The 27,921-nt window shown below is 38.8% G+C and overlaps 2 protein-coding genes and 1 long non-coding RNA gene across 3 annotated transcripts; 2 read left to right on the top strand and 1 right to left on the bottom strand.

Moving 5' to 3' along the window:
- The first annotated feature begins 19 nt into the window (after window positions 1-19).
- LOC140253068 (FAST kinase domain-containing protein 2, mitochondrial-like) lies at window positions 20-9,488 on the top strand. The gene is made up of 12 exons (XM_072338421.1): window positions 20-82; window positions 212-967; window positions 1,351-1,454; window positions 2,822-2,930; window positions 3,913-4,036; window positions 4,642-4,781; window positions 5,072-5,244; window positions 5,653-5,813; window positions 6,267-6,488; window positions 7,362-7,446; window positions 8,370-8,484; window positions 8,968-9,488. The coding sequence occupies exons 2-12, from the start codon at window positions 293-295 to the stop codon at window positions 9,085-9,087; spliced, it is 2,028 nt and encodes a 675-aa protein (XP_072194522.1). The 5' UTR covers window positions 20-82; window positions 212-292; the 3' UTR covers window positions 9,088-9,488.
- Window positions 1,512-27,837, bottom strand: LOC140253071 (uncharacterized). Its single transcript, XR_011903763.1, has 6 exons — window positions 27,801-27,837; window positions 10,508-10,566; window positions 7,615-7,685; window positions 3,949-4,016; window positions 2,769-2,912; window positions 1,512-1,748 (listed from the first exon to the last, which is right to left on the bottom strand). It is a non-coding gene; the product is annotated as an uncharacterized lncRNA (long non-coding RNA).
- CPO (carboxypeptidase O) lies at window positions 11,813-24,156 on the top strand. Its single transcript, XM_072337361.1, has 11 exons — window positions 11,813-11,892; window positions 14,809-14,884; window positions 15,273-15,397; window positions 17,514-17,628; window positions 18,592-18,693; window positions 19,454-19,558; window positions 20,141-20,251; window positions 20,923-21,013; window positions 21,485-21,687; window positions 22,662-22,746; window positions 23,888-24,156. The coding sequence occupies exons 1-11, from the start codon at window positions 11,813-11,815 to the stop codon at window positions 24,154-24,156; spliced, it is 1,362 nt and encodes a 453-aa protein (XP_072193462.1).
- Window positions 27,838-27,921: the final 84 nt, after the last annotated feature.

Genomic DNA, 27,921 nt, shown 5'->3' with positions numbered 1-27,921 from the left:
CCTCTCGCCGTACCTCTCGCGAGGCGTGCCGAGAGCGTGCGCGCGGAGGGCGGCTGGGTGTCATGGCGCCGTTGGCAGCGAGGTAACCGCTGTTGGGCGGGCGGTGGGAGGACGGTTCTCTCTCTCGGCCGGGTGGCCGTGGTCGCGGCAACTTAAGAGCCCGTATCAGTTCCGCTTCACTTACGTCAGTGATTTTATGTTCTTTTTCCAGACCGTTTTCCAATGGTAGGATTTGCTCAGATCCCTGATATTGAGTTAGCATTTCACATCAGTGTGCGAGCCGCTGGCAAAGATGAATAAAAAGACGGGTTACCTGTTGAATGCGGTCAGGTACTTGTGTAGGTGCAGCCCCAGACCATTAGCTGCCACAAACAGGCGTGTTGTACGGAGCGGCAGGCACTGGGATTGCCTGGAGAATGTGAACTGCAGGACGTTGTTTCTAAATACTTTTCCCTCTCTACGTGGATCACCTCTTCGATTTCTGTCCCAAAAGGCAGATGTTTTCGGCGCAGGTGATGAAGTACAGCAGGAAAACAGTAGAGAGGCTGTGGTGAGCAAGCAGGCTCCGCAAAGCTCCTTGGAACTGCAGAAGTTGGAGGGCGATGTGCAGAACTTGAGAGCGAAGGCAGCGCTGGATCAAAACGAACAGTTCTTTAACAGACTCTGTAAGTGTGCCTGTCCTAGCGATGTGCTGGATTTGGCCTCAGAGTCTGCTGTCTCCACTAAGCAGTTCACAAACTGTTTAACCACCATTTGGAAGCTCCTGAGAAACATGTCAGAAGACCAGCGGCACTATGAGAAGCGGCTCATCTTTGAGAACCCGGCCTTTGTCAGGCTCTGTCAGCAGCTGCTGTGGGACTCCCGAAGGATGACACGGGGTGACCTGGTGTTCACTCTGCACGCTGTGGTGAAACTCGGTGTTCCTCAAAACACTCTCTTAGTCCAGACTTTGTTGAGGGTGTGCCAGGTAAGCATCAAAATCCATCATGGATGTTTGGGCTGAAACACCGGGGTTAGTTTTTGGAGGGTGTACAACATCGGGGAGGTTTGGGTTACATCTCTGGTTTAGTCTGATGTTCAGAGGAAACGGGGCTCCCTTAGTCTGTAGGCACATTTAGTTTCCTTCATTTTTTTAAACCAGTGCCTAATTTCACACGTGTAACTGAGAGAAGGCTGAAAAATTGTTACCCTTTCCAAATGAAGTAGGAGACTGTGGGGATCAGTGAAGACTTAAGCTTATGAACTGACTTCTGATGGGAAGACAGGATGACAAGTACAAACTAAGAGGTTTTCTTTTCAGAAATTGCTACTGGTCTGAAGTAAAGTAGCATTGTTAAACTCCTTTAACAGGAAAAGCTCAATCAACTGGATAACCGCTGTATGTCAGTTTTGGCAACTACACTAGCTGGGATGGATGAAGACAAGAATGTGAGCGCTCTTCAAGCTGGATTACAGTGAGAAAAATATCTTACACATGTTATTAGTATTTAAATCTTGTTTGAATGTGTGTGTCTTAAAAATCACGGAGGGAATGCCCATGCATAAAAGACGTATTGTGGTTTTAGGATCTAGATGTTACGTGAGATAAGGGCGGTACAAGACAGTGATTTTTGGCATTGTCTTTTCAGTTTTAAGCAGGCTGCCGGTAGCACAGGATGTTAGACCAATCTGCAGCACTGCATATTCTGACTGGATCTCCACCACTGTGTTTTGTTTTGGTCAGGTTCCCTGACATACCTCTGTTTTACCTGTGTGTAAAAAGGAGGTAATAAATCCAGTTTAAATGATGAAGTATTTTGATTTATTGTGATGATAAATACTGTTCAACAGCCAGGGACTATTTCCTTTTAATTTAGTAAGGAAAAATTAAGACGAGAACAAGTTTTGATTTTGCCTATCTGTGACTGCAGCAAAGCTTTCTGGCGAGTGCTTTATCAGAATAACTTCTTTGATTGTCATGATTTTCTCTAGGCCAATGAGATTAGTGTAGTTATCCAATCTGCTGATTTACATGAGTTTCTTTTTACTGAAGCTATCACAAAACTTGCAGTAGTTTAGTTCTTTTGGTCCTGAGTCAGGACCTGCTCTAAAGAGGTGGATGTGTTAGTGACACACAAAAAGCAGGTTTTCCTGTAAGCTCAGGTACTCGGTTCTGGTAGGTAGAAAGCAGGAGATCCACCTATAGGCTATTCTCCTGTCCGTTTGAGGGAACAGCATCTGTAGCAATGAATTTCAGAGCAGTACTCTGCCTTAGACAGTGACACTTCGTACTTCAGTAGTTGTGTAGGTATATTTAAGAGTGATTCAGAGACAACAGTTACAGTACTTCCCTCTGAGCCAGAAAAGGTAGTGCTAGGAAAACAGAACTCCCTCATCATGCACTTTTGTGCTATGCTACCTTTCTGTCTCAGCATTCACAAAACAGCTTTTTGCGCAAGGCTGCTGTCAGTATTCATTTCTAAGTTTCCTGGATGTTATAAAACACACATTGCGTTCTATAGAAGTGTTAATTCCTCAGAGCTTAACAGCATGCACGTTTGCAGTCACCTGTAGTACCAAGGAAGGTGTTTTTGATAGTCAGAGATTGTGAGACAGCACTTAAGTATCAGGAAGCATTAAAGAAACATATGTTTGTACCAGTGTAATGATTTCCAACTGCAACTACATCATGTATAATTGCTGGCCTTGCAAAAACACAGCGTAAGAGGGCGAAGGAATTAATGCTTTAATTTGGGAATATACTAATGAGGGAGAATGGAGGTATTTACCTGTTTTTGCTGAAATAAGGAAACTGTCTCAAGGCCTTGCATTTCTTCCTCAGGTTACTCGTAGAGCAGCGACTCCCAAACATCAGAGATATCTTTGTACTGCAAAACTTGATGAAATGTATGGGAAAGAATACTCCGGTCTTTCTGAAAAAGAAATTAGAGGTAAACTTGTCTGGAGGTTCATTTTTGCTTGTTCTTTTGTGTTATTTTATAAGTTGTATATGGTTCTTTCCAGGTGCACAAAGAAAATACACAAAGGTTTTGATGTATGAATCAGGGTCCAGCTATATCTGTAGAAAGAACTTAAGTTAGGAGCTGGAAGAATTACCCCATGAAAGGGGACAGATAGCAATGGGAATTGCACAAAAGGAGTAGAGACAGTAAAATAGTTGTTCCCTTGCCTCTGGGTTGGCCACGCAGTATTTCACAAAAGAATGCATAGGCTGTACCCTGATTCCCTTTGCTGACCTGTAGCTGGAAGACTGACATAAAACTGTATTTCTGTTGTAGGTGCATTTTGTAATTTACCTGTTGATATGCACACAGTAGGAATATTGTTCTTTTAATATCCGATAAAGCTAGACTCATTTTTTGCTGTCACTTTTGTTAGCCTAATCGCTGCTTCTCTGAATGAAGTCTATTCTGTGGTATCAGAGATGCTCTTCTGTGCCTCAGTGCACATTTATAGCTGGATGTTTGTATTAAAAATATGCTACTTAGTATGGGGTTGGATCGTGTTGAAGGCTTACAGTTTTCAAACATGTCCAAACTAGTAATTGCAGTAATGTAAATGTCATGTGTGTTAATTATATTCCCGTTACTTTTTGTTAACAGCATAATGTATATATTCACAGCATTAAGAAATAAGTTTTACTGAGACTTCCTTTATAAAATTCATATGAAGGCAAATTGCTGTGAACTTGCTGAGTGACAGAGATCTAGAACACTTGATCTGCTCTAATTGTGTTTTGAGAAATTGGAAGAACTTACTTTATGGTTTTGCTTTTCTGTTGCTCCTTTTTCTTTCTTGTAACTCTGAACAGGTTAAGAAATTTGGTGAAGTTTTGGTGAAAAGTTTTTCATAATAAAGCAGTAGTAGTGTGTGTGGAGAGTGAAGGATTTAATAAATTCTAATTCACTTTAGATGGCAGTTTTGAGAGAGATCGACCACATGACTTACCCGAATGCTCACCGTGTGTTTCTGGGTCTTGTTGCAATGAATTATCGTTCCATTCCAATCCTGAATGCCTGCAGTAAACAGATCCAGGGTAAGAAAAAGAAACATTTATCAAAATTCCCTTCCTTGTGCCAAGTTCTTCCTCATTATTGCTTCACATCCCTTTCTTGATTTCCTTTAAAACTCAGGAAACATCTTTGTTTTACAGGATAAGACAGTAATGTGGAGTGATTTCACGAGTGGCAAGACAGAAAATTGCTGATTGATAATGATAACAAGTAGTTGTTGTAGTCTCTACCCTTTTTAACATTTCCTTGAATTATGTATTTTTTTTCTTTGATTTTCTTCTGTAGGCATTATTTCAGAAAAAGAAGAGAAGGATAGCAATAAAAGGTAGATTGTAGTTAAGCTTTTAAAACAAATCTGAATGGGAAATAGATGCTAAAAGATAGATTGGTGGTCTGGTGCAGTTTGTTAATAGACTAAATGGAGTATAGTTCTTCCCTTGTTAACTGAATTTCAATGTAGCTGTTCTCTTTTCTCTTGCAGTCGCTGTCTTTTATGACATGCATGTCACTCATTGCAGCATATAGTGTAGGAGTTCAGGAGTTCAGCATTACTTCTTGGTACTTCATCTTTTTCAACTCAGGCTTTCATTGATTTGTATCATCTGTTCTTTTTGCTTTTATGTTACAGAGAATATTCATGATGCTCCGTTTTGGCGATTACTTCTTATTCTGGAAGCTTGTCACAGTCTCCAGTACCATAATACAAAACTGTTTTCAGCAGTAGCAGACTATGTTAATTCCGCTGTCTGTCTTTTGGACAACAAACGGGTGAGTTTGAGACCAAGTACTTTATAGTAGTAGCAATAAAATAAGCAGTGTATGGTTCATTCTGTTTTACCCTTTTCCATGTATATCTTTGGTCTCTGGAAAAAGATATTTTTATGAAAGTCACTTTGAAATTCAAGCAGTCAGATTTCATAAATGCATTTCTCTTTGTTGACTTGCAGATTAAATTAACAAATAAAAAGGATGCTAAGGTTTTGCTTTCGTTAAAATATTTCTTATTGAAAACAAAAGATCCACTTGACTTGACCTTATAAAAATATGTTTTGTTTTAGATTATCCATTTTCTTTCTGCCTTTGAGACACTTGGCTTTCAGCCCAGTGAACTGATGGGTGTTCTTGCTGAGAAAGTTATAGAGGACTCTGAATTCCTGAACTTGAAAAGTCTTTTGATTGTTCTTCGAGCGTATTCACGACTTAACTACGTTCCCAGAGGCAATCATCACTTGTAGGTTTTCATTTGAGAATGCTTGATGTTACATCGCTGTCATAGAGTGATACAAGGAAATAAATGGAATGGCAAGTGGTATTTGATTTCACTTGTGATAAAGTCCATAACCTAGAGTTATTAATCCGTAAGGTAAATTTGCTGTGCTTTTAGTATTTTTTATATTACATAGAAATTCATTTCTGTAGCTGAAAATGGATGCTTTTTTGGAACTTGACTGATGAAGCTACTAAGTCTGTTGATAGGTAGCTGTAGTTTCAAAGATTCTAATGCTAGTGGTGGATTAAAGAACATAGGATTATACAAGAGATAATGACTTCTAAGTTGTATTTTTGAAATTGTTTGAAAACCACAGTTTGTATAGCCTTATTTGTGTATTCAGATACTTTCCTTCTGCTTTTGGGAAAGGTTTTACGAGACTCTCCATAGCTGCTTGAATAAGTACCTTCCCGAGATTTCCAACGCAGAACTGCTGAAGGCGGTGTATTCACTTTGCATCTTAGGATATCTTCCTCATCGTGCACTTGATCAGCTGCTGAAAAAGGACAACTTCGAAGAACTTGTGTCAGGTCAGGCCTCGCTTTGTCATATTCTTCAAAGCATAGTGCACCTCCGTACATAATTTGTTGTAACTGCGCTGAAGTTTATAATTTAGAAAAGACAAACTCCATTAGCATTAAACATGACATTTGCAAGAAAAAGCTGACATAGTAACTGTGATCTAAGTGACACCATATTCCCTAACTATGTACTTGGGCATCACGTTTATTGTCTTGGGCTCCATGGTGGTTACAGTTTAATAGTTTGCACACAAATGTGAGATTGGTGAAAATGGTAGAAGTGTGTTGAGAGGTAAAGGTTCTATATTCAACAGATGTTCAGGCATCTGTAAAAATATGGGAGGTCTTAATGTTTGTAAATCAACTTTAGTTCCTGGAATTTGAACAGACTGTAAAAATCAACAAAATAAAAAGTGTTGTGAGGTGATACACTGGACGTATAATTTTTGTATTCATTTTCAGGTGATCTTTACAAGGAAAGAAGGGAAATGATGCTTCACTGTGTGAGAACGTGTATGGAACTTGATAGCCCTTCCTTCGTGAAGCCTGCATTCGTGCCAACTGAGAACTTCTCCTCATTAGTATCTGTTAATCTCAGAAAGGCTCGGGAGGCACTGCTGGAACTTCTGGGAGATGAGAACATGTTTCGACAAAATGTTCAGCTGCCACATGAGTATCGTATTGGTACGAAGCTGAATTACTGTCATGTATGCCATTACTTATTAATGTAGATTTATAATCCCTAAAATAAGAAGGTGGTAACAAATCTGCATAGGCTACAGGCCAGTAAGAGGTAAAATTTTGAAGACAGTCGTTTAAAAAATGATTTCTTTGATTGCTCAATATTATTTTCTAGGATATTCTGTTAATGTCAGTTTAGTAAAACATTACAACTGCTTTTATTTACAAAACTAATTTGGACTTTTTGTTGAGCATCAGCAAGCAGATCTTAACTGCATTGAATTCCAATGTGTCCAACTGTTTTTAGGCAGTAGACATTGTAGTACTAAAGCTAAATTTAAAGCAAAAAGTCACTACCTTTTGTTCTCTTATTTCCCCTTTTAGTTCTGGATAATGTGTGGGGTCAGCTTGCATTTATGAAATGAGATGCAATCTTTGCAGGACGATCATTTAATAACATTTGGTTTCTTGTACATTTTGCTAGCAAACCCAGATTACCAGGTTTTTTGTGTGACATTTGTACTAATTTTCTTCTTAAGTATTTCAAACTAGGAATCAGACTACAGGACAGTCTGAGTAGGTTTGACAGACTCAGATCAAAGTTTCTTTAAGATTGTATTTTCATAAATTTATGTCTGCAATTTCAAAACCAAAACAAAACAAAAAAAACCAAAGCACCCCTTCTTTTTTCCTGGAGGTGTGCAAGCTGGAGCTGCTTTTCCCTCCCTGCAACCAATCTGAACAATCAATAAATTGCTTGAGAACAAATATTAGAAACACAGCAGTGGCAGTGTCTGATAATTTCTTCAGATGGGCTGCATGGGTTGCTAATTGTAAATTCTTGCAGTGTTTAACCCTTTGTTGTTTTGTTTTCAGATTTTGAAATCTGGATGGATTCAGACAGAAAAAAAGTGCTTTCAGTAACTGCAGCAGACAGTCAAGCTGACATAAGTGTTCAAAGGTGCCTTTTTTTTTTTAACTAGAAAGCTAGTTTTGCTTACTTATTCTATCCAGTTACTATTTCTACTGATTTGCAGAAGCAAAGTAGATGGTTTCTTATTTGCACTCACAGTAACATATAGAAATTGCCACACACTGGTTGAGAAAAACAATGCATTCAGCTCCCTACCTTCTGACAGAAGCTACTTCCATTTCTGAGAGCAAGGCAGGAAATTTCACAGGAAGGAATGTCTCAGCCTCCTATAGTAGATACAGAATTTGAAGTATGAATAAAATCATGGGGAAAAAAAAACATTATGGTATAAAATTCCAAGTACTTCTGTGTCCAGTTAAAAAAAGAAAAAAAATCAGCTCTTCTAAGTCTCCAAAATTTGCATCCCAGTGAATATTTTAGCAATGAATTCAGCTGCCGAAATACTATTGGAAAACAAAGCATCATCTCGTGTGAGGAAAAATGACCTCTTGCTAACTGAAGTGGGACATCCATCATTTCAGTAAGCCTTAACTAGAATTGGGTAACTTACAACTGTGTTCTGGATCGCTGTACAGCAATGTATTTTGTGTAGTTTGCTTTAGCTAGTTAATTTTGTAACAAAAACTGCCTGACTTTTCCTTACCTAAGTAGGCTTAATGGCAAGAAGTAGCAGATCTGAGTATTAGTAAATGATCAGAATAGGTGCACCAGCTATCAAAATGTAGAATTTAGAGTGAACTATTTCCTTTTTATTATAGGCGAAGTAGAAATCTAAGCACTTAATTCTGCTCTAGGAATTTGGGTAAATGTAAACTTTTGTGAAATATGGAGAAAGAAAAGGGATAAAGAAATGCATGCAGTCTTAATGCTTAGCCTAACAGAAAGATACCTGTGTATTCTGCACTGTTAAAAGACATCATTGAATAACTGTCTTATGGTTTTGGTTGTAGACTGGCTTTTCTCTTTGTTCCTCCATCTGCTTTTTGTTTGGGTACAACACACCCCCAAGGGAAACTTGCAATGAAGAAGCGGCACCTAAATAAACTGGGCTATCATGTGATTCTGGTAAGAAGACTCCTGTTTTCTCTTGTTTAAGTCGTATTATCAGCACAGTGATGAGAACATTTGTTGGCAGAACAAGCTCTAAAGGGAATTATGAGCTTTCATCAAAGTGATAATAACACAGCATATCTACGCAGAAGGTGGCTGTGTCATACAGAGCAGTGGAGCTCTGAAAGACAAGCTACCACTTAACGCTGGCAGTGAAATAAATATTACCTTGCTCAGGAATTAAAAAAAAGCCAAGCCCCCGAATTGTTCGTATCTACAATTCCATGCGACTCTGGCTTATTTCTGTGGGTTTTTTAATTGCTGTTCATTGTTCCTTTTTCTTTCTTTCTTTTTAAACATAAATTATTCATCAAATTTCCTTGCAAAATACAGCAACTCCCTGTGGCCTTGCCAGCAGTGAAGGCTTGGTTTATGGGACAGGGTAGGTTTACTGCAGGGACTAAAAATAATGTTCCCTTTTGTATTCCCTTGTTCCAGGTCCCGAACAAGAAGTTTCAAGAACTGACGAATGAAGGTGCAATTGAATTTTTGAAAGGAAAAATCTATTCTGAAAACGTTTCCCCTTTTTCTGAAGAAAATATGTGTGATAATAATTAAAGAAAACCAACAATTTAACGTCTCTTTTTCCTGTTTAAATAACAGACTGATTCTAATAGAAGATATAAGCAGTTTTTTGCATAACTGCCTACCACTACTGAAGTATTAAAGGTTTAGAAAAGTTTGTAAAGTCAACAATGTCTGCTGTTAGTGCAGGGTTTCTTTAGTGAAACAACTACTTGATAAACCTGAAGTGTGTCCTGCTTTCTATCCCTGCTGAAATGCCATAATTTTATCGGCATTTCCCTCTCCCCCATTCCCCGAGTCAAACTCTCTCATGAGCGAGGTCAGAGTTTTGAATTCACCAGAGCTGGAACCTGGCCTACAAGTAAGCATCAGAGGGATTTTCTCCAACATCCTGCCCCCATTATCTCCTGCATTAACCTTTATGAAAAGCTCTACCAAATAACTTCAGCCTAAGGGATGTTTTTAAAAAAATCCAAAATTATGTGAAAAATTCCCAAAGAAATCAACTTTCTTTCAACCCAGTTTTCAGAAGTTTGGGACAAAAGTGGTTCCAGTCATTGTATGCTGATTCTTTGGAACTTTTTTTGCTCCACTGCTCCTGCAATACATTTTGAGGCTTCCAGCCTCAGAGCACGTTTGTCACATCCTTATAAACTGACTCCCAACAATCTCTACAGCTTTTTAAACAAACAAAACAAACAAACCCCCTGCAGCTTGTTCCTTATATACTGTGATGCACCTTCTCTGCTCTGCTGTGTATTAAAAGAGAATAGCGTGGTGGAATTTATTATGTTGGCAGACGCCTACACATTCTAAACAACTTCAGACCTTTGAACTGACAGAGCAGAGATAACCTGTACATCTTTTCTTGATAACACTTACAGGTAAAATACCCTAATTGTGCTGAAGTTACTGGAGTACTTAGCAAGAACATTGGAAAGTCTGAACATACCTGTATTTGTAAACAACAGGCTGTTGTTTTTTCCTGCAGTACAATCAGATCTTCAGACAATTTTTTTTCTGCCATAACTACAGCCAAATAATCATGAAGGGAAACTACAATACTTTCTGCAGTGACTGCATGTTAACCAAAGGGAGTATTCTTGCTTCAGTTGATAACCTACAAGAACTATGTTCTTTGTCTTTCTGAAGTAGTACGCACATGTGAAAAAACATTACAGTGATCAGATGAAGTGAAAAGGAAGACTGCTCAAAAAAAAAAAATCACCATGCAACTTCAAGTAGAACATATAGATAAGAATATGGTGCACATTTATGAAGGAAACAAATATCAGCCTGGCATAGAAAGCTGCCTAACATTTCAGTCCCTGAAATGCAGCAAGAGCTGTAATACTGAAGTGGTGCTCAAAGCTGTGTTTGAGATTGCATTTGGTGCTGTTCAAAGGGGAGGCCTTGCAAACCAAGCTACCTCAGTGTCAGCTGTGGCTCTCACCTGGACAGGGGAATGGCTCCCTCCGCTTCAGGATCTCAGTAACAGGATCATTGCTCCATCTGTTCAGGGACAAAACAGGAGGTAGGAAAGTACTGTTATCTTGGATGCCAGCAGTCTGAACAAAAGCTGCCAAGCCAATGGCATATCACTTTACACTGAATTAGCTGACCATCTTTACTTTCGTATTTCTAAACATGTTACACATAGATGGATACTTAAACAATCAGTATGGAAGTATAGTGATCTACCATAATTATCACTTTGCTTATTAAAATATCTTGCACATGCTACTGTAGTAATTTTTGTTGTCATCTACACTGGTTCAAAGTTCCAAGCAATACGTATCTGCTGCCAGAGATATAAGAGCTGTGGCTTTGTTGAATTATTACTTCTACTTAATAGCTATTCTGCTGCAACGCCTTAAATACACCCAGATTTCTTATGTGTCCAGTTCACACAGTAAAAAAAGATGTGGTTTGTGCAACCAAAAGCATTTAAAACATTCTTCTCTCTCCCCTGAATCATGCTTACTAAAGCCAGCAAGAAAAGATTAACAATTATTTTTGCTTTGGGTTTTCTTACTGCATGGACTCTTCACTGTGAATGTAGTAAAATCCCTTCTTTTTAGCTTAAACAGATGTATTATCTACCTGGACTTGTGCAAGGTCCTTGACACAGTCCCACATCACATTTTTGTACATCACGTCCTCCTATCTACACTAGAGAGATAAAGATTTGAAGGCTGGACTATTAGGCAGATAAATAATTGGTTGGATGTTCACAGTCAGAGAGCTGTGGTCAATGGCTCTATGTGCTGGTAGAGGCCTATCATGAGTGGTGTTCCCCAGTGATCTGTCCTGCTCCTCAGTATCTTTATCAAAAATGTAGACAGCGGGATCACGTGTACCCCTGACAAATTTGCTGATGACACCAAGCTGAGTGCTGCAATACACAGTAGAGGGGCACCCTCCAGAGGGACGTGAAAAAACAGGCCCATATGAACCTAATGATCAACAAGTCCAGTGCCAGGCACTGCACTTGGGTCAGAGCAATCCCAGATATGTCTACAGACTTGAAGAAGAACTTGCTGAGAGCAGCCCTACAGAGAAGGAAACGCTTCACTGAGAATGTTACTATTTATATATACTTGTAGTTTGGGGTGTGGAGCAGAGCTTGCAGAATTAATAAAAGTTCAACTATTACTAAGTGAAGTTAATGATTGAATAAGGGCAGGTATGATTACAGATGATAACTGAGTGTTCAGTCCAAATCTATCTCCATCTACCCTGTGTTCGCTGAACAAAGATGTTGCTTTTTCTTGGGATAGCTTTTGCTCTGGGGACTCTAATTCCTGGAACATTCAGCTTGAAACAGCAATATGATGGGTGAGTGTGAAGGGGGTTATGAATAACAGTGCATGTTCTAATATTCTCAAGAGCTGTGTAAAAATGACAATAGCAATTCTGAAACGAATATGTGGAGAGAGGACTATTAATCCTTATGTTTGTAAGATCTGGAAAGAAAACAAAAAGGTGAGAAATTAGGAAAGAGTGTGTCAATACAAGTGTGTCAACAAAGACAACTGCAGGAGATGCAGAATGTCTCTGCAATACACCTCTCTACTTCCTTTTGCTGAAAATCATTTGGCTGATCCTCTTAAAAAAAGAAATAAATTGGAAGGAACGTTTGAAATCAGATGCCGTGGAAATAAAATATCATATCTGAGTACAAAATGGTTGAGCAAACTTAGAGCTAATAAAAGAAGCATGTGTGTGTGTGAAAAGATGGTATTTCAAAAGCAGCTCAGATGCTGAAGCTTTGTTAGAAATCTGTAACAACAACAAGCTACTGAAACAGTCCAGACAGCACTCAAAGATGTTCACAAAGTGAGGTCTTTGCTTTTTCTAATAGAAAAATGTTCTGGAAAAGTAGGCTACAATCTCTATTTTCAACTCTACTTCCTAAGAAATGAGTGATATCAAATTATACTTTTGTCTATCTAAAAAATTCCACTCTGTTCAGCCTCCATTACACATAGGATGATAGATAACTCTCTGCCTTTACAGTGCACGTGGGTTGCAGGAGGGGCACAAACAAAGAATGGAGGCCATCTATCCACGTATAACTTAATAAATGGAATTTTCTGAAGTCAACAAAGAAAGTAGCCCCGCCCTTAATACTTCCAGATCAATTATATCCCTCTGGGTAATATTTAATTACTCAGAGGCTGTCAATTTCACTTGATGAAATTTGATGGAAACTAGATAATATAAGCATTCATCTTTGTTTTTAATTGCTGCCCAGGTATGGGCCTGTCATGTACTTGCATGGGATTTAAAACCATGTTGAACAGAACAGTCAGTGTGACTTTGGGTTGGCAGTACCTGCACAAAGATGAAGCAACTGGTAAAGCCCAGCAAGGCTAACATTTTCATTGTCATTTGTTCTATGAACACCCTAGGAAACTTAGCTTGTACTAAGAATGACCCTTACATTTGGTAAGAAAGCTTAACTGTAGCACTTAAAAAACTGTTGTTCTTGCATAGTCCAATGGGATGACTTTGCACTTCTGCACTAAGAATCCCAGTCCACAATCATAAATGAGTGTGTGCTTTCTAATCTTAGTGCACTATTAAAAATGATCTGTCTCCACACTGGCGATTGTAAAAGGTGTATCAGTAAATAAGAGCTTGACATCTGGCAGCAATCTGACGGTTTGGCATTTTTTTCATTTGGTGTAATTAAGACATAATGTCAACGAGGACAGAAAGATATCACAGGATATTGTTTCCCTGACAAAGGGCAAAGCAAGCCCAGGCATTTAGAGAGAATAAACTTTGAACTACAGCTGAGACATTTATTCTCCTAGAGAAGATGTTTATCCTCCATCTACAAGGTTCTACTGCAAAGATACCACAGCTGTCACATCCAATTGTTAGCAATGCAAACAGGCATTTTGCCCCATAGATGAAGGTACTATATGCTAACAGCATTTCCTGAACCAGCAGTATATAGCTTGTTTTAACTATCAAGTTAGATGCCCATTTGTAAAGGAGATATTCTGAAGAGATATAAAAAAAATAAATAAAATTCCCCCCCCACACACACTCATCAATGGATAATTCAAATGAATTGTTCATTCTATTTATATGCATATTAAGCTGATAATTGAAAGTTTGCATATAGAAACACAATAGCAGTTGCAATTCAAATGATGAAAGTATATTATGTTGATGATCATAATGACTGAGCATGCAAGGCTTCTGCAACACAAGTTTCTGTCAAAAGCTTTAAAATGTAATATGTTGGGGCTCTTTTGTACTTGTAAAGGCTCCAGAGCCCAACAAACTCACTGAAGGCAATCATGAAGCAGTGGTTACTCACAAATAAGAGCACCTCTGAGTACTGCAGTCAACAAAATCCACTCCTCATTAGAAATATCACGTTTGCTATCTGGCCTGAAATGTTGGTCTGAACAAACAGTGTGGGGGGGGGGGGGGGGGAAGGGGGGGAATTACAAATGCTTTTTTTTATTCATTTATTTCTTAAGAGAACATACAGATTTGTTTCCTGTATTACCAAACATTTTAATTTGCCCTTAAGCCTAAGTAAATGAACATTTCATGAAGCCTAATGAAAATACATTCCCAAATACAGGATTTGAATGTATTTTCTTGAAAATAATGTGACTAACCTTGTAGTCACATTATTTGTTATTCTGCTTATTATTCTTCGCTTTCTGCTATTTAAGTAAAATTATGTAATTCTGGAGATTATTCACTATTTGTGAATTAAATTGGCTGTTCTCATGGCAAGTGGCTTGTGAACATCTCAGTCAATTAGCAACATGTGTGTATTGTGGCTATTTAGCTTTTTTGCATGCTAAAGTAGATCAGCAATGCACAAAGCCTATTTAAAATAATTGAATAACTTCTGAATAGGTTGTAAAAAAAGTTTTTAATCAGTGATCTTGCTTTGGCCTTGGTCCTACAAAGGTAGAAAAGTGCACCAGGCTAATGTAAGCTATTGGCTTCAGTAAAGCTGATATGATGAATAAAAGGAATGTCACTGGCAAAGAAGCAGAATTAACCTAACACCTCAGCAACAGAAAGCTCACTTCACATAGTCCTATTTGCAGCTAAAACATTCCAGGAATTCATCATTCAGACATACTTTTGTTAGAACACCACCCAGCTGCATGCTCAGTCTTCCCATATAATAAAATATCTCCTTTTGATTTATGGGATTCATGGATACTTCAACAGATACTGAAACTGGTCTTGTTTCTCTCTAATTTCCAGGGATCAGGTTTTACATATTGTGCCAGAAACACTTCACCAAGTCCAGCATCTCCAGCATCTTTGCAACACTTTGCTGGTGAGTATGAATAACAAAGGGGGAAGGAAGGGGGCGGGGTGTCAGGAGGGTGTGTGGGGGAGAGATATCTTGGCCTGTAAAACAGTTTTGCAAGTAAGTTTGGACAGGAATGAAAAACTTGAAAAAAAAGCTTTATCTAAGATTATTTCGTAAAGTAGAGCTGAATTATCCTTTGACTTGAGGAAGGAATTTAATGGGGAGAAACTAGTTTTCTTGCATGGCTCTCTGTTGGTGTTCCTTATCAATGGTGAAGTATGCTCTATACAGAGATGATTTGAGGAGAATCACGAGAAGAACTAGAAGAAACAGCTATGCAACTACTCTTTGTATTTTCTCATTCTGAAAACAGAGCTTGAACTGTGCATTTCTTTTTTTCTCCTATGCCCAGCTGGATACGTGGAAGCCCCTGCTGCCTGAAGATATCCAGGCTGGAGAAGACCTGCACATAAGGGTCCCAGCTTCTCTGGTGCAGGAGGTGAAGGACAGCTTAGATCAGCATATGATCTCTTACAAGTATGATCTCTTATTTCCTGATAGGAAAGGTTGACTCTAGAAATCTTCATTGTCACCCCAAAAGGACCAAACCCACTCCAAAGAACAGTCAAGCAAATAGTGATGATAGGACCCAACCTTTGTTCATGTCTCAAACTCATCTTGACCTGCCCAATGCACAGCTTTACAATCACATTCCCTTTCATCCTATTTATTCTTCCAACTGGCCTGGACTGGGAATTTGGAGCTGGGATCTGGGACAGCCCAATCTGTCATTCCATGCTGCTGCCTCCTCAGTGGCAGAGTGGCTCTCAGATGCACAACTCTGTTCTCCTGTCTGAAGTCAAAGCTTGGTACAACCACTAATGATAGCAGTATGCTTTCTTCCTGGAAAGGACAGATACTGGTCGCTCCCAGTTTTGAAGAGCTCAAAAGTTTACAACAGAGCTTCTGTAGCTCTCCATTTCCAGTCCCTGTGTTTCGTTGCTTACTGGTTCAGAGAAGAGACATTTCAAAGGTATAGATTTAAGCACATTCTTCAACACTGCGGTCTTCCTAACTGTTCCTCCTCTGCCTTCTGCCCTGGTGGGAGCAAATTTCTTGGCATCATCTACTGCAACAGAAATCTTAGCTTGGACCAAAGGTCCCAGTGGCAGGTCTTCACTACACACAGAATTGAGATCAGTCACTTATGCAAATAGTCTCCAAATACTTTACCACACCTGCCCAGCTACACTTCTCATTCCAGCCTCACTTAACAGCCACAATTTTCCTTCCAATAGAAAATCCAATTCAGATACAAAGAGTATTAAAAAGGAATAAATAAGATCTATTTCTTACAGTCTCATTCTGAACTGACTTTTTCAAGTCCATATAAACCATCTTGTAGTAAATCAGAACTAATGACTAGCAGCCTATGGACACAGACATTGCTTTACCAGTGGGAAAGGTAAGCTAGTCATTTCAGAATTGTTTAGGGTTAGAGCTGATCTTGATATCCTGACTAACAAATTCCTTTTAGTAAGTGTGATGCCCTGATAACCAGGTAAGGAGAGATCAGAGATGGCAGCCAGTATGAATGTTCTAGTAAGGAGAGATCAGAGGTGGCAGCCAGTATGAATGATCTAGCATCAGGGTTTAGGTATTCAGGACCTAGATGACATCCTACAAGATAGTTAACTTCTTATTTATACCAAGGACCTTAATTTTCTAATTATTTCAGTTTAATCCAATAGAAATCTAAACACTAAATCAAAGTTAGCATATTAATTTTGTGTGTGTGCTCTGGGAGTGGGGATTGGAGCCAGAACTGTATTCACCTTGTGTAGAATACTAAAGAAATTCAGTAATTGAAAAGTCAAGCAGAAATTTGTCTTTGCCCTGCAGAGGGGGGTTCAATAAGGAACAAGGTAATGCTATAGTTAAAGTTCCAGTAACAAAGCAGGAAAACATCTTTCAGAAGGCAGTAGACACGCAAGGAAGGTAAAATGACAGTTAGATGAATAACGATAGAGTCATAAATGACAAACCGTAATCAGGAAATCAATACTCTGTGTCAGATACTGAGATTTTTGTTCTCCAGAGCCTTGATAAGGTATTTCACATGTAGTTTCAGTTCATGGGAACTGAAAAAAAAGAAGTTTCTGCTATGATTTTTGCAAAACATAACAAGCACATACATGAAGTTTTGCAACGTGGAAATGTACCTACTATAACACAAGGAAATAACTAATCTTAACATTTTCCACTTTCCCCACTGCCTTTCTCAAGTAACAGTATTTTAAAGGTTTGCCCACGAGAGAGAATCAATAGAGGAAAGATCAATAGAGGAAAGGAAGATCTTTAACTTTTTTTTTTAAGTCAATCTTTAAAAAAAAAAAAATCTGCTAAAATTATTACTTCAATTATGTATAAAAATCCAACAAAGAATTCTGTACTTTGAACTTTCTCTTACACAAAGGTAACCATTTTGCTATTGGCGATGATTCTGCCAGACAGCCCACAACATAAAATTCTAAATCATTTATTAACACAACACAGTGCACATGTCATGATAGCTCTCCAGTAATTGTTAGCAATTACTTGCATTTATTTATTTTTATTTTTTTTAAATCCCCCCCCTTCTTCCTCCCCTCAGAATCCTAATACATGATGTGCAGGAAATTGTGGATCAGAGCACACCAAAAGAGACAAGCAACCACAAGCAGATCCCAGAAAGTTACAACTATACCCAATACCATCCAATGAAAGAGGTAAAGAAAAAACTAAGTCAGTTTGTTCTCTCTATTGCTATTTCATATATACAAGAAAAGAAACTGCTTGCTGAAAGCTCTACTGAAGTCACCGAAGCTGTTTCTGGCTTTAAAAGTCTTTCCTGAAGCACCAACTTCAGTACTTTGTCTAGAATCCTGGCCTGGCTGAATTGATCATTAGCCATTGATTTTGATCAGTTCCATTCTGACCAACACCTAAATACTGTGAGTGAAGCAACTATATTACATTACCAATAATGTTCTGGGATTCAGTTGGTTGATTTCCTACATTTCTACCTTATTATGGCTTATCATAATCTTCAGTATTTATTCATTTAAGCCCCAGAATATTTGGTGCTGAACCAAATGTGAAGTGAGATGAACATTCCAGAGAGGAAGAGAAGAGAGAACAGGATCATGTGGGTAAAGGTGGACAAAGGAGAGGTCATTGTCATCCTTTCTTCTGGCCTTGTGATAGAAGCATAGAAACAAGAGAGGAGAATAAGTCCTCATTAATACTTTCTCGGGGCTACTGATTGAACTACCACAAGACGCCTGCTCAACTAGCATGTGGAAAATAAGTTAATAGTGAAAACACTGTAATGCTGCTTTGGAGATTTGATGGTCTGGTTCCATATTCAGTGAAGACAACAGAAAAACACTTAATGAATCTCACTCAACCTGCTCATTAAATCATGATCAATGTTGTACTGCAGTGAACACCCAAGTGTGTGTGTGTGTGTGGGGGGGGGGGGGGGGGGGGGGGGGAAAGGCATGTTTTTACTCACAGGCAAGTAAAACTCCTTCTGTGAGAGCCAAGTGATAAAACAGTTCAATATCACAGCATAACTCCAAGGAAAATGTTGTTTGCCTAAGCAAAAGAAAATACTTTATTCTGGAAATGGAGGTGGGTTAAAGACAGAAAATCCCTTTTCCCCCAGGAGTTCTCTGTGACTATTTCAGATTTATACATGGATGGCTCAGATTCAGCAGAACAACAGTGAGCTGGTGACTCAGCATTACCTGGGGGAGACAATTGAGAATCAAACAATCTATTACCTGCAGGTAAGAGAGGAACTATACTAAGATAAATAAAAGGTAGCTTTATGTAAGTATAGAAGTACATGGAGAAGACAGGATTCAGATCATCCTTAAGATAGTCCAAATATCAGTTCACTGAAATAGAAGATGGTTTTACACCTCTACAGCGGAGTTATCTTTCCAAACATTTGTATACACCACCACTATAGCATTATCATTTCTCTCTTGTACTGAAAGCAATTGATTGAACAGGAATCTTATTTAGAAATACAAATCAGGCTGAAAATAACTTGAAAACAGCTATGTGTGAGGATCAAGAGTTTTGTTTTACTGTTTTTACCACTTCCTGTAGCATGTAATATTTTGTCCAAAATTATGCCATGATACTTCTACTGGAAACTCTAGCAAAAACTGTGGTCTGAATAACTGGATGTTATTTTCTAATATGCTCCTATTTCTGAGCAAAATTTGATTCCTTAGCTTCTTGTAATTCCCCTTCTAAATAAAGAATCTCAGTGTAAGAACAATAAGTCCTGTGAGTGACTAAGGTAAATGAAGAAGAGACTTTTATTGAAACATCTACACAACAGACTTCAAGCCTCTCACTCTGAGATACTTAAGATACGGGGTTATTGGGAAGGAGAGTTTGTCATAATGATGTCTGTAATTATAATTGTCTTAAGGTAACTTAACACATCAAGGAACTTTTTTTCCCCCCTATATTAAAATAAGACAGCCTACCGTAATGTAAGTTTTCTAAGTGACCATTTTTACACTCTCCCAGATCAGTCAACCATCAGATAAAGCCAAAAAGATTATTTGGATGGACTGTGGGATTCATGCCAGGGAGTGGATCTCACCAGCCTTCTGCCAGTGGTTTGTGAAAGAAGTGAGTCCCATCTTTACACTTAAATAATAATAAAAACCACCATGGATTGCTTTGGATACTTTAGTTCTTCCTCTACAGTGATCCAAAGCATTATTCTTTTTCTGCTTAAATGTGATTTTCAGCATTTCAAATTGTACAAAATCCTGTGGAGATCAAAGTTCAAGCCACAGTTTGAGATGAGATACAGAACAACATCTGTTAGTGTACCATTCCCTTCATCTGAACTGATTCCAAAGCCACCAAACGAATCAACAATCTCACCATTTTCTACAGCGACTTTTGGATCTAGCCTCTCTGCATCACAAAGTCACAGTCCTCCTGGAATTAAAAACAACCCTAAAATGTGGCATAGCAATGTTCCACATATACTAAAGGTGTCTGGCTCACAATGCCTATCATACAGCTTTCATTCCTGCAAGATCACATCCATATAAAATGTGTGTACACAATACAACTAGGGATCCGGTAGATCTTGGGTACCATCGTGATATCCAAGTATGAGTGGTTCTCTAAAGACAGTTCCAAACTAGCTCTTACCCCTATATTCTGTCTGATCCTTCACTTTTTTCCACTCCTTTCCAGATTCTGCAAAATTATGAATCTGACCCAAAGATAAGGAAGTTTCTTCAGAATTTGGACCTCTACATCCTGCCAGTCCTCAACATTGATGGCTATATCTATTCCTGGGAAACAGTAAGTAGTAAAAATCCAAAACTGGTTTGAAATTTAGATGTGCACGTGTTTAATTTTAGATACATTCACAGCAATTATATTTAAACAAAGAGAACAGTGACAGGCCCTGCCACCTCCTGCTTGCTTCCCAGCATGGTTTGGAGCAATGGAACCTGCCACACTCTTTACTTGGATACACTAGTAATTCAGCCAGGAGGCTCAGACAGGCAGTGCAGGGAGTTCTGCAGGGAACCAGGTGTAGCACTGAGTACAAGTATAACAGAGAAGCAAAGAGCAGCAAGATTAGATGACAAAAAAGCATTTATCTTTCACATCTGAACCAAATGTAAGTTGTACTATCACCTCTTGGACACGGGCACGTTCATATCTTTCTTAAAAGAACAACATTCTGTAGGAGCAGTTCAGTGCTACAGAAATTGCAAGTAGGTTTTTGGAAAAGCCTTAGGAAGCTCATTTCAAGATGCGTAAAGGTTTGTGGAAGATCTCTGCATGGCTGTAGAAAATAAGTTTTCCACAGCAAGCAGAAAGTTTCATCATCCTTGGACACAGAGTCCCCTGCAATGTTAAGAATTACTCAAAAATGCAGAGGTCCAAAACAAAGGCATCTGAACAGCATACTGTCATTAGTCCCCTTGGATTACTGAGTTAATACTTAGTTTATTTCTGTCTAGAATCGTTTGTGGAGGAAAAATCGTTCTCCACACATGAATGGTACCTGCTATGGGACAGATCTGAACCGAAACTTTAATTCCTCCTGGGGCAGTAAGTTTCAAGTATTTCAAGTCAGCTACATAAATGAAAGCAAGATAAATAGATAGTCTCTGAAATAAGGTGAAGTCCAATACAACAAAAACACTCATCTCTTTTTTCCAACAAGATTTATATAAAAGTAAAAACTGGGTTTGTAAAAATACTGTCATCAACTTTTAACTGGCATCTCCTTTTCCAAGCAGAAGATCACTACTTATATAACTGTACCTCTAATTCACTGCAGGTGAAAGCACCACCAGTGTTAGCAAACAGGCAGCTAACAGACAGTATTTGTCCAGTCTGGAAGTGTGCATGAGATTTCACAAGTTCCAAATTATATTCGCTATCAAGAGAGAAAATGGTTACACTTCTCCACCCCATAGCTCCCTGCCCAAACCCACTTTAACACTCTAAGGTAAACTTCCCTTTGTACTGGAGTTTATATGCCTCTAATTTGGTCCACTTTTCTATATTCTTCTCCAGCTCTTGGTGTTTCTTATAACTGCAGCAGTGAAATCTTCTGTGGGACTGGACCAGAATCAGAACCTGAGACAAGAGCTGTGGTCCAGCTTATTGAAAGGAAGAAGAGTGACATTCTGTGCTTCTTAACAATTCATTCCTATGGACAGTACATCCTCACTCCATATGGTTCCACAACTGAACCTCCAAGTAACAATGAAGAACTGGTAGGGCAAACCATTTTCTACACTAGCAGAACAACTAGTACAGGCAGTTGCACACAGCAAAACTCTATTTGCCCGGTTGCATTTTCTTTAAAGAAAACCTATTTGAGTAATATCTGAGGGTTTCAGCATGTTCATTTACCTTGTGTAGGGTTCTGCTCTTTTCATCTTTCTTGGCTGTCTGTTGTATGTGTGGTATCAGCAAAGTCTCTTAGCCTCAGAATGAATACAATGAATTCTAATCCTTCATCTTAAACTCAGAAAAATTGTTACAGGTAGTGTTACCCCTGTGCAAGGTAAGTAAAGAACATCAGCTTCTGCTTGCAGTCAAGTTCTGTGTGCAAGAATGTATTTGTATTTTAGGATGCTGGTAGATTATGTGCACATGGCTATGCCCAGAAGGGATGCCCCAAATGCACTCAAGAGAATGGGAGCAGAATAGGCACCTACTTTTTGATCACTTCCCTGCCTCAATTTCTGAGTGTTTTCAGTTCAATAAAATGAGTATTCACAAATACTCCTATAGCTATTGCACTAGCTAAGAGCAGGAGAAACTTGGATTCAAGCTTCGTAAGAGAGACTAAACAAGTCATTTAGTCCATCTATGGTTAAGTTTTAAGGATGGTGAGACAGCTGTGGCAATAGAAGTGTAAGGACATGACTGCTGCAAGCAGCATCCATATGCTACAATGCACAGTTTCTAGTTCTCCAAAATACAGTTCTGCACTAGAGTAAAACAAATACCTTTTCCACTTTACAGGTGTCATCTTTTTATTTTAAATGAAATTTATGTTAAAAAAAAATCTCATCCAAGAAACACATTTGTAAAGGGTTTCTTTAACATCTTGAGCTAATACTAATAAAACTTGAAGCTGATTATATGTAAACTTGGAGCTAGAGAAAAAATTGGCAGACAGAATAATTGCCAGATCTACTGGTACCAGAGAAAACATTGTTCATGTATTTTCACTTTCCAGATGCATGTCGCACAGGCAGCAGCAGCGGCTCTGGCAGAAAAGTACGGGACCAGTTATCAAGTAGGATCAACCTCTTTGATTTTATGTAAGTTTGTTTTTCTCTTTGATTGCTCTGTTTTTCAAAGAGAGTCACTCTTGTGTCACAGGCATCACTAAGTGCTGTTTTGCTGAGTTTCCTCTTTGAGTAATATTTAATGGGTTGGTTTGGTGAAATCACGAAGGAGCAGTCATTTGAATACAAGATTACACTGTGCATTAAAGTTGACTGCAGGAAGGAAGGAAGTATTGATCAGAAGCCAGTTCTTACATGAATTCCTCACAGATGCATCACAAGGGACAGAAAGAGATTGGTGATTGGTCATTCTGACCCTGCTGAAGTCAGCAGCAGAACTCCTATTTGTCTTCACAGGAGTCAAGCAAAAATTAAAATCCCAATCAGGTCTACACTCACTCCACCAGATATTAGCACACTGCAGCTGCTTGCAGTCCTGTGTGGAATATGTTGGCTTAAGCCTCATTATAACAATAGGACATTATGAAGGCACCTTCAAAGATGATATTAGCTGACACTATTAACACAAAGGACACAAGGGCCCTGATAAAAACAGCCTTTTCACCAAAATAGCAAGTAGCTGCCTCCAGTGCCCACATTTTGCCTATTCACAATGTCTATCTATGGCAGTCCCCACTCACACAAGTCACCTTCTTGTATGAGCAACATGGTGTAAACATATGGTAATTTGTCCATTCTTGAGTCTGCATTTTGCCAGGGTTTCTACTTATGGCAGATGAGTAAGAGAAAAGATCCACGAGGCAGATGAACAATGATAGCCAGAAGCAAAATTATTCAAAAAATACATACAGACAAATAAGTGCCAGATAGCGCCAATGCAGAAGATGAAGCATCAGAACAGAAGAATGGCCAGTTCACCTTGTATACAACACTAACCACAGCAAAATGCTATAAACACAATTCATGGAATTCATCTCTTGTTATTTTACAATATCATCTTATGGAAAACTGTTTCACTCAGGAAACTTCATGCAAGACTTCTAGGATAATTAAGAATATCATCATCTAGAAACACTGTTCTCCATGTCACAGTGATGTCTGATAACTGCTTACTTCAGGGATTCCAGTATAACCTTGCATTAACTAGAACAAGAAGTATTTTCAAAGAATGGTGCTTAATACTTACACCTCCCTTCTGTTTTTAAATTCACAGACAGTAACTCAGGCTCCTCACGGGACTGGGCTCACATGATTGGCATTCCTTTCTCTTACACATTTGAACTGCGAGACAATGGTATTTATGGATTTCTTTTACCTGCTGACCAGATCCAGCCCACATGTGAAGAGACTATGTTGGCTGTGACAACTATTATAGACTATGTTGACCAGAAGTACTTCCCAGGTGGGGCTATGGTGCTGACCTCATGTACCCTGGGCCTGAGCCTTTGCCTGACTGCTGTACTTATGCTGATTGTTCTTTAAAAACACCTTAGAAAGCCCAGCAAGTCATAATATCCCTTTGAAATTATGAAAGTACACCAGCAGAACTAAGTGTCAAGTATCTCAATAAAAGCTCATCCCAGAAAATACAAGCATTCACTTGTGTTTTTAATAGCTACGTTTTAGGGAAGGAGGACAGGATGAAGAACTATGGCAATTTTCCAAGATTCATTTGCTAGCTCTACAAGAAGTAAGCCTGAATACACACAGAAACAGAGCATTGTTTCTTTTTAGTTCTTGAACACATGTTCAGGGTCCCACTTGGACCTATGTGATCCTTCTGGCAGCCGCAGTCCTGTCCTATCCAGTTCTCCCCACCACTTGATCCTGCTGACATTACCAGGATGCCTGTGAGCCTTAAATATCCCCAGTTCTCACTACAGAAAATTGGACAGCTTCCTTGACACTCTTTCCTTCATTAAACTAGAACATCAGAACTTAGCAAAAAATAGTCTTAGAAGGCAGAGAACAATTGTAATCAGGCAGCCATCAAGAGCAGTCTGAAACAAGCAGAAGAGTTGAGATGGTATGTAGGGAAAGGTAAGACGTGGCCCCACCACTTAAAACCAGTCAAATAAGACAGAAACTGCCCAAATACTTCATGAATACAAAGCAGAAAGGAAGAGAAAGATGAAGGTGAGGTGTTATTTCTACATCACAGAACAGATTAGAGAGAGTGATTAATTTGCATCCTCAACTACTAGAAGCTCAACAAAGCTCTGGAGAACAGGAACCACTGTAGCCAGTTGAACTGGGAGCAACAACACCCTGAACCGCTTGAAAGAAAATAAGGAATGAGCTTTACTACGAGAGCCAACTGCAGAGGGTACAGGGCATATCATAAACCTACCTTGTCTGTTTTTGAATCTAGGAGATATACATTCCCAAAATACATTCCCAAATAAAATTACCTGTGATAGCCAAGCCTTATTTATTTGGGTAGAAAATGAAGAGTTCAGAAAAAAAAAAATAATAAATACATACAAAGTTCTGAATACATTTTTAAGCAAATTTCAACTTTCTACGTGAAGACTCAAAGTGCACTGATTAGAAATTATCAACAAAAACTTCCCAGCTTTGGGTTAGATAATGCCTTGTTCGTATATATATATATATATTTTTTTTTTTTTAAATTACTACTTGAAAGCTAGCATTGGCAAATATACATCAAAAGCTTCTGATACAAAAGTCACAGCTAAACAACATAGAGAGGACTGTAATATCACTGACCTCAAGCTACAATACACAGAGACTATGACTGGACTAAGATCTCATACACAGTACGCAGCATAACCTAGAACATCCTTTCCTCCAGTTCCCTTTCAGTGCCAGCAAGAGAAGTAAAGCCTAACACACAATACCCTTAAAAATTCAAAAAACAAAACTTTGCAAATATGTTTTCCAAAGCACATTTTTTCCTCTGGATGTTTAATTGTCAAAACTTTGCTCCTGTCATTGTCCATAGATTATTACCAATGAGTGTAGCTAAATCTGTCCAACTCCTGCAGGTTCCTGAGAGTATAGTCCTTCCAGACCAAGCACTTATTTACAGTAAGACCTGTCTGTTGCTGAGTACTGTAACAGGTGTCACTAATTAGCACTTCCCCCCCACAGGAACATCAGTCCCCAGACTTATGTTTGATTTAGGATGTGACTTGTAAGTCTTTACATTTATTTCGTTATATTGTGTCTTTCAAACTGTAAGGAAGAAGACAAACCCATCTGGTCCATCACTACATGCTGTCAGCACCAGCAGGCGAGGCCCTCTGGGGACAAATGCCCACACATTTACCTTGACAAAGCCAACCCAAGCTTGGGTTGCCACCAAGCACTTTCCAGAACTAGCCCATGACTGCACTGGAATAAAACCACTGCTGGCCAAGGCCACGTTACTGCATTCAGTGACTTTGCATAGCCTGAACTCCTCAAGATAAAGGAATATAGTAACCAAGTAACCATGCCCTTTGTAATTAGGGACAGCACCACTTGCTGCAGAGCTTCCCTGGAGTCTTATGTTTTTGTACAGCAAAAATATTACTTTTATGTGACTATAGTACCTCATCTAGTACTGCTTCGAGAGGGGCCAAAGCATCTCTATTGGAAGCTGTACTCTTGATGGCAAGAGAAACTACTTAACAAAATTCCTGAAGGGAAATCAAAACAGGTTGCATAAGGACACCTGCAAGATGAACTGCAAAAAACAGAAAAGACTAAGCCTCAGTTGGCAACTGGCTCATTAGATCACAATATTCAAATGATGCCACCCAGGGTTACAATGAAAAATAGTTTCAAATAAAAAGTTTCTAAGCATAAATCCACTTTAAAAACACATTGAATTCTAGAGCTAAACAATATTTTTTGTCTATAGCATTTGTCTTACATACTATTTTAAGTACTGTAATGCTGACCTCACATTTTGTTTTTCTAGAGAAAAATCATGAAATGTACTTGCAAGTATCATGAACAGGTGTTCTAATAAAATACACACTGCTTAAAGGTCATCTTTTTTGTCAGAGGCTTTTGATTTCTGTATTAAGCGTGGTAGGTTTTACTGGAAACAAATGGTGACATTCTGCTACACTGCCCCATTACTTCTTCAGCTTCAAAACAGAGACACTTTAGATAAACCTAGAAGGAACATTAATGTGATGTGCCAGCAAAAATCTGCAGCATTCTGGCCTAGCAGAAAGCAAGTCTCTGAGGGCTCTTTACTAAAGAGCAGCAACATTTGCAAAACTACAGTGTACCTGAGATGTATCTGTATATTTTGTTTGATGTATTGTATTTAGGAGAAAAGACAGTTCAATTTAATAGGCAATGTTAAACTTCCTGTACAGACAACTCCAACTTTAAGCTTGAAATTAGTTCAGCACAACAACAGTGCCTCAGAAAATTCCACATTTTCTGTCACTATATTTATTGATCTTATTTAAGGGCTGACTACCACTAATGCAGACTCTCTTTCTCTGGAAATAGTTCCTTTGTGGAATTCACAGAGAACCTTCAACATCAGTGAGCATTTTCCATTTGTCATAGATTATCTTTCTATCACAGTAATCTTTCATATGAAACATCTGTTTAACCTCTGTTTGCCTATCAACTGTATAACTGTATAACTGTACAATGCTAGAGTAACTCCTAAAACAAAACAACAGCTCTATAGCATAGATGCGTCCAAAAATCTATGTCCATTGTTAAAGTAACTTGGGCTCTGAGCATTTTATGTTTTTATCTTCTTTTCCTGTAAAACTATGGCCTTAGAGAATACATTGTTTATCTCTACACCTCCCCTTAACAATTCTTGAACTTGCTGGCTACCTCCTGTTGAACAGGGAATGTGAGAAAGGTCACAAGAACCAGAAGTTCCTACAAGCCCAACAAACAAACAAAAAAAAAAGTAGCTGCACTGCATACAGAAGCCCCAAAAAGCACCTTTAAGAGGAAAGGGAGCATGCTATGAGGTCAGTAATTACTATACATAAAGCAGACTCAACTACATTACCAGTAACATTGGTCCTTGGAAACAGTGAAACTGCTTCTGAGAAGTTCCTTACTATACCAGGCAAAGCACCATCAGGAGCACACACTCAAAAAATAAAAACTCATACAGAAAACTGCTGACTCACCTGACTGACAATAGGATCTCTGGCTGTAGAATCTTCCTCACCAGGAAATAACCTTCTCCTCAGGGAGACTAGCCCTCAAATGAACCCAGCAAGAGGTGGACCCATGGTCCACTGCTTCCAA

Source organism: Excalfactoria chinensis, chromosome 5 (genome assembly GCF_039878825.1).
Source record: "Excalfactoria chinensis isolate bCotChi1 chromosome 5, bCotChi1.hap2, whole genome shotgun sequence".
NCBI lineage: Eukaryota > Metazoa > Chordata > Aves > Galliformes > Phasianidae > Excalfactoria > Excalfactoria chinensis.
This window is presented reverse-complemented; position numbering and strand designations above follow the sequence as displayed.

Excerpts from the sequence above, each read along its gene's own strand:
- LOC140253068 (XM_072338421.1), top strand. The coding sequence starts at position 293 with ATGAATAAAAAGACGGGTTACCTGTTGAATGCGGTCAGGTACTTGTGT. Across the intron at positions 4,037-4,641 it reads CTGCAGTAAACAGATCCAGG|AGAATATTCATGATGCTCCG; the intron begins GTAAGAAAAAGA and ends TTTATGTTACAG. Across the intron at positions 7,447-8,369 it reads GCTGACATAAGTGTTCAAAG|ACTGGCTTTTCTCTTTGTTC; the intron begins GTGCCTTTTTTT and ends TTTTGGTTGTAG.
- CPO (XM_072337361.1), top strand. The coding sequence starts at position 11,813 with ATGTTGCTTTTTCTTGGGATAGCTTTTGCTCTGGGGACTCTAATTCCT. Across the intron at positions 17,629-18,591 it reads AATACCATCCAATGAAAGAG|ATTTATACATGGATGGCTCA; the intron begins GTAAAGAAAAAA and ends TGACTATTTCAG. Across the intron at positions 19,559-20,140 it reads GCCAGTGGTTTGTGAAAGAA|ATTCTGCAAAATTATGAATC; the intron begins GTGAGTCCCATC and ends ACTCCTTTCCAG.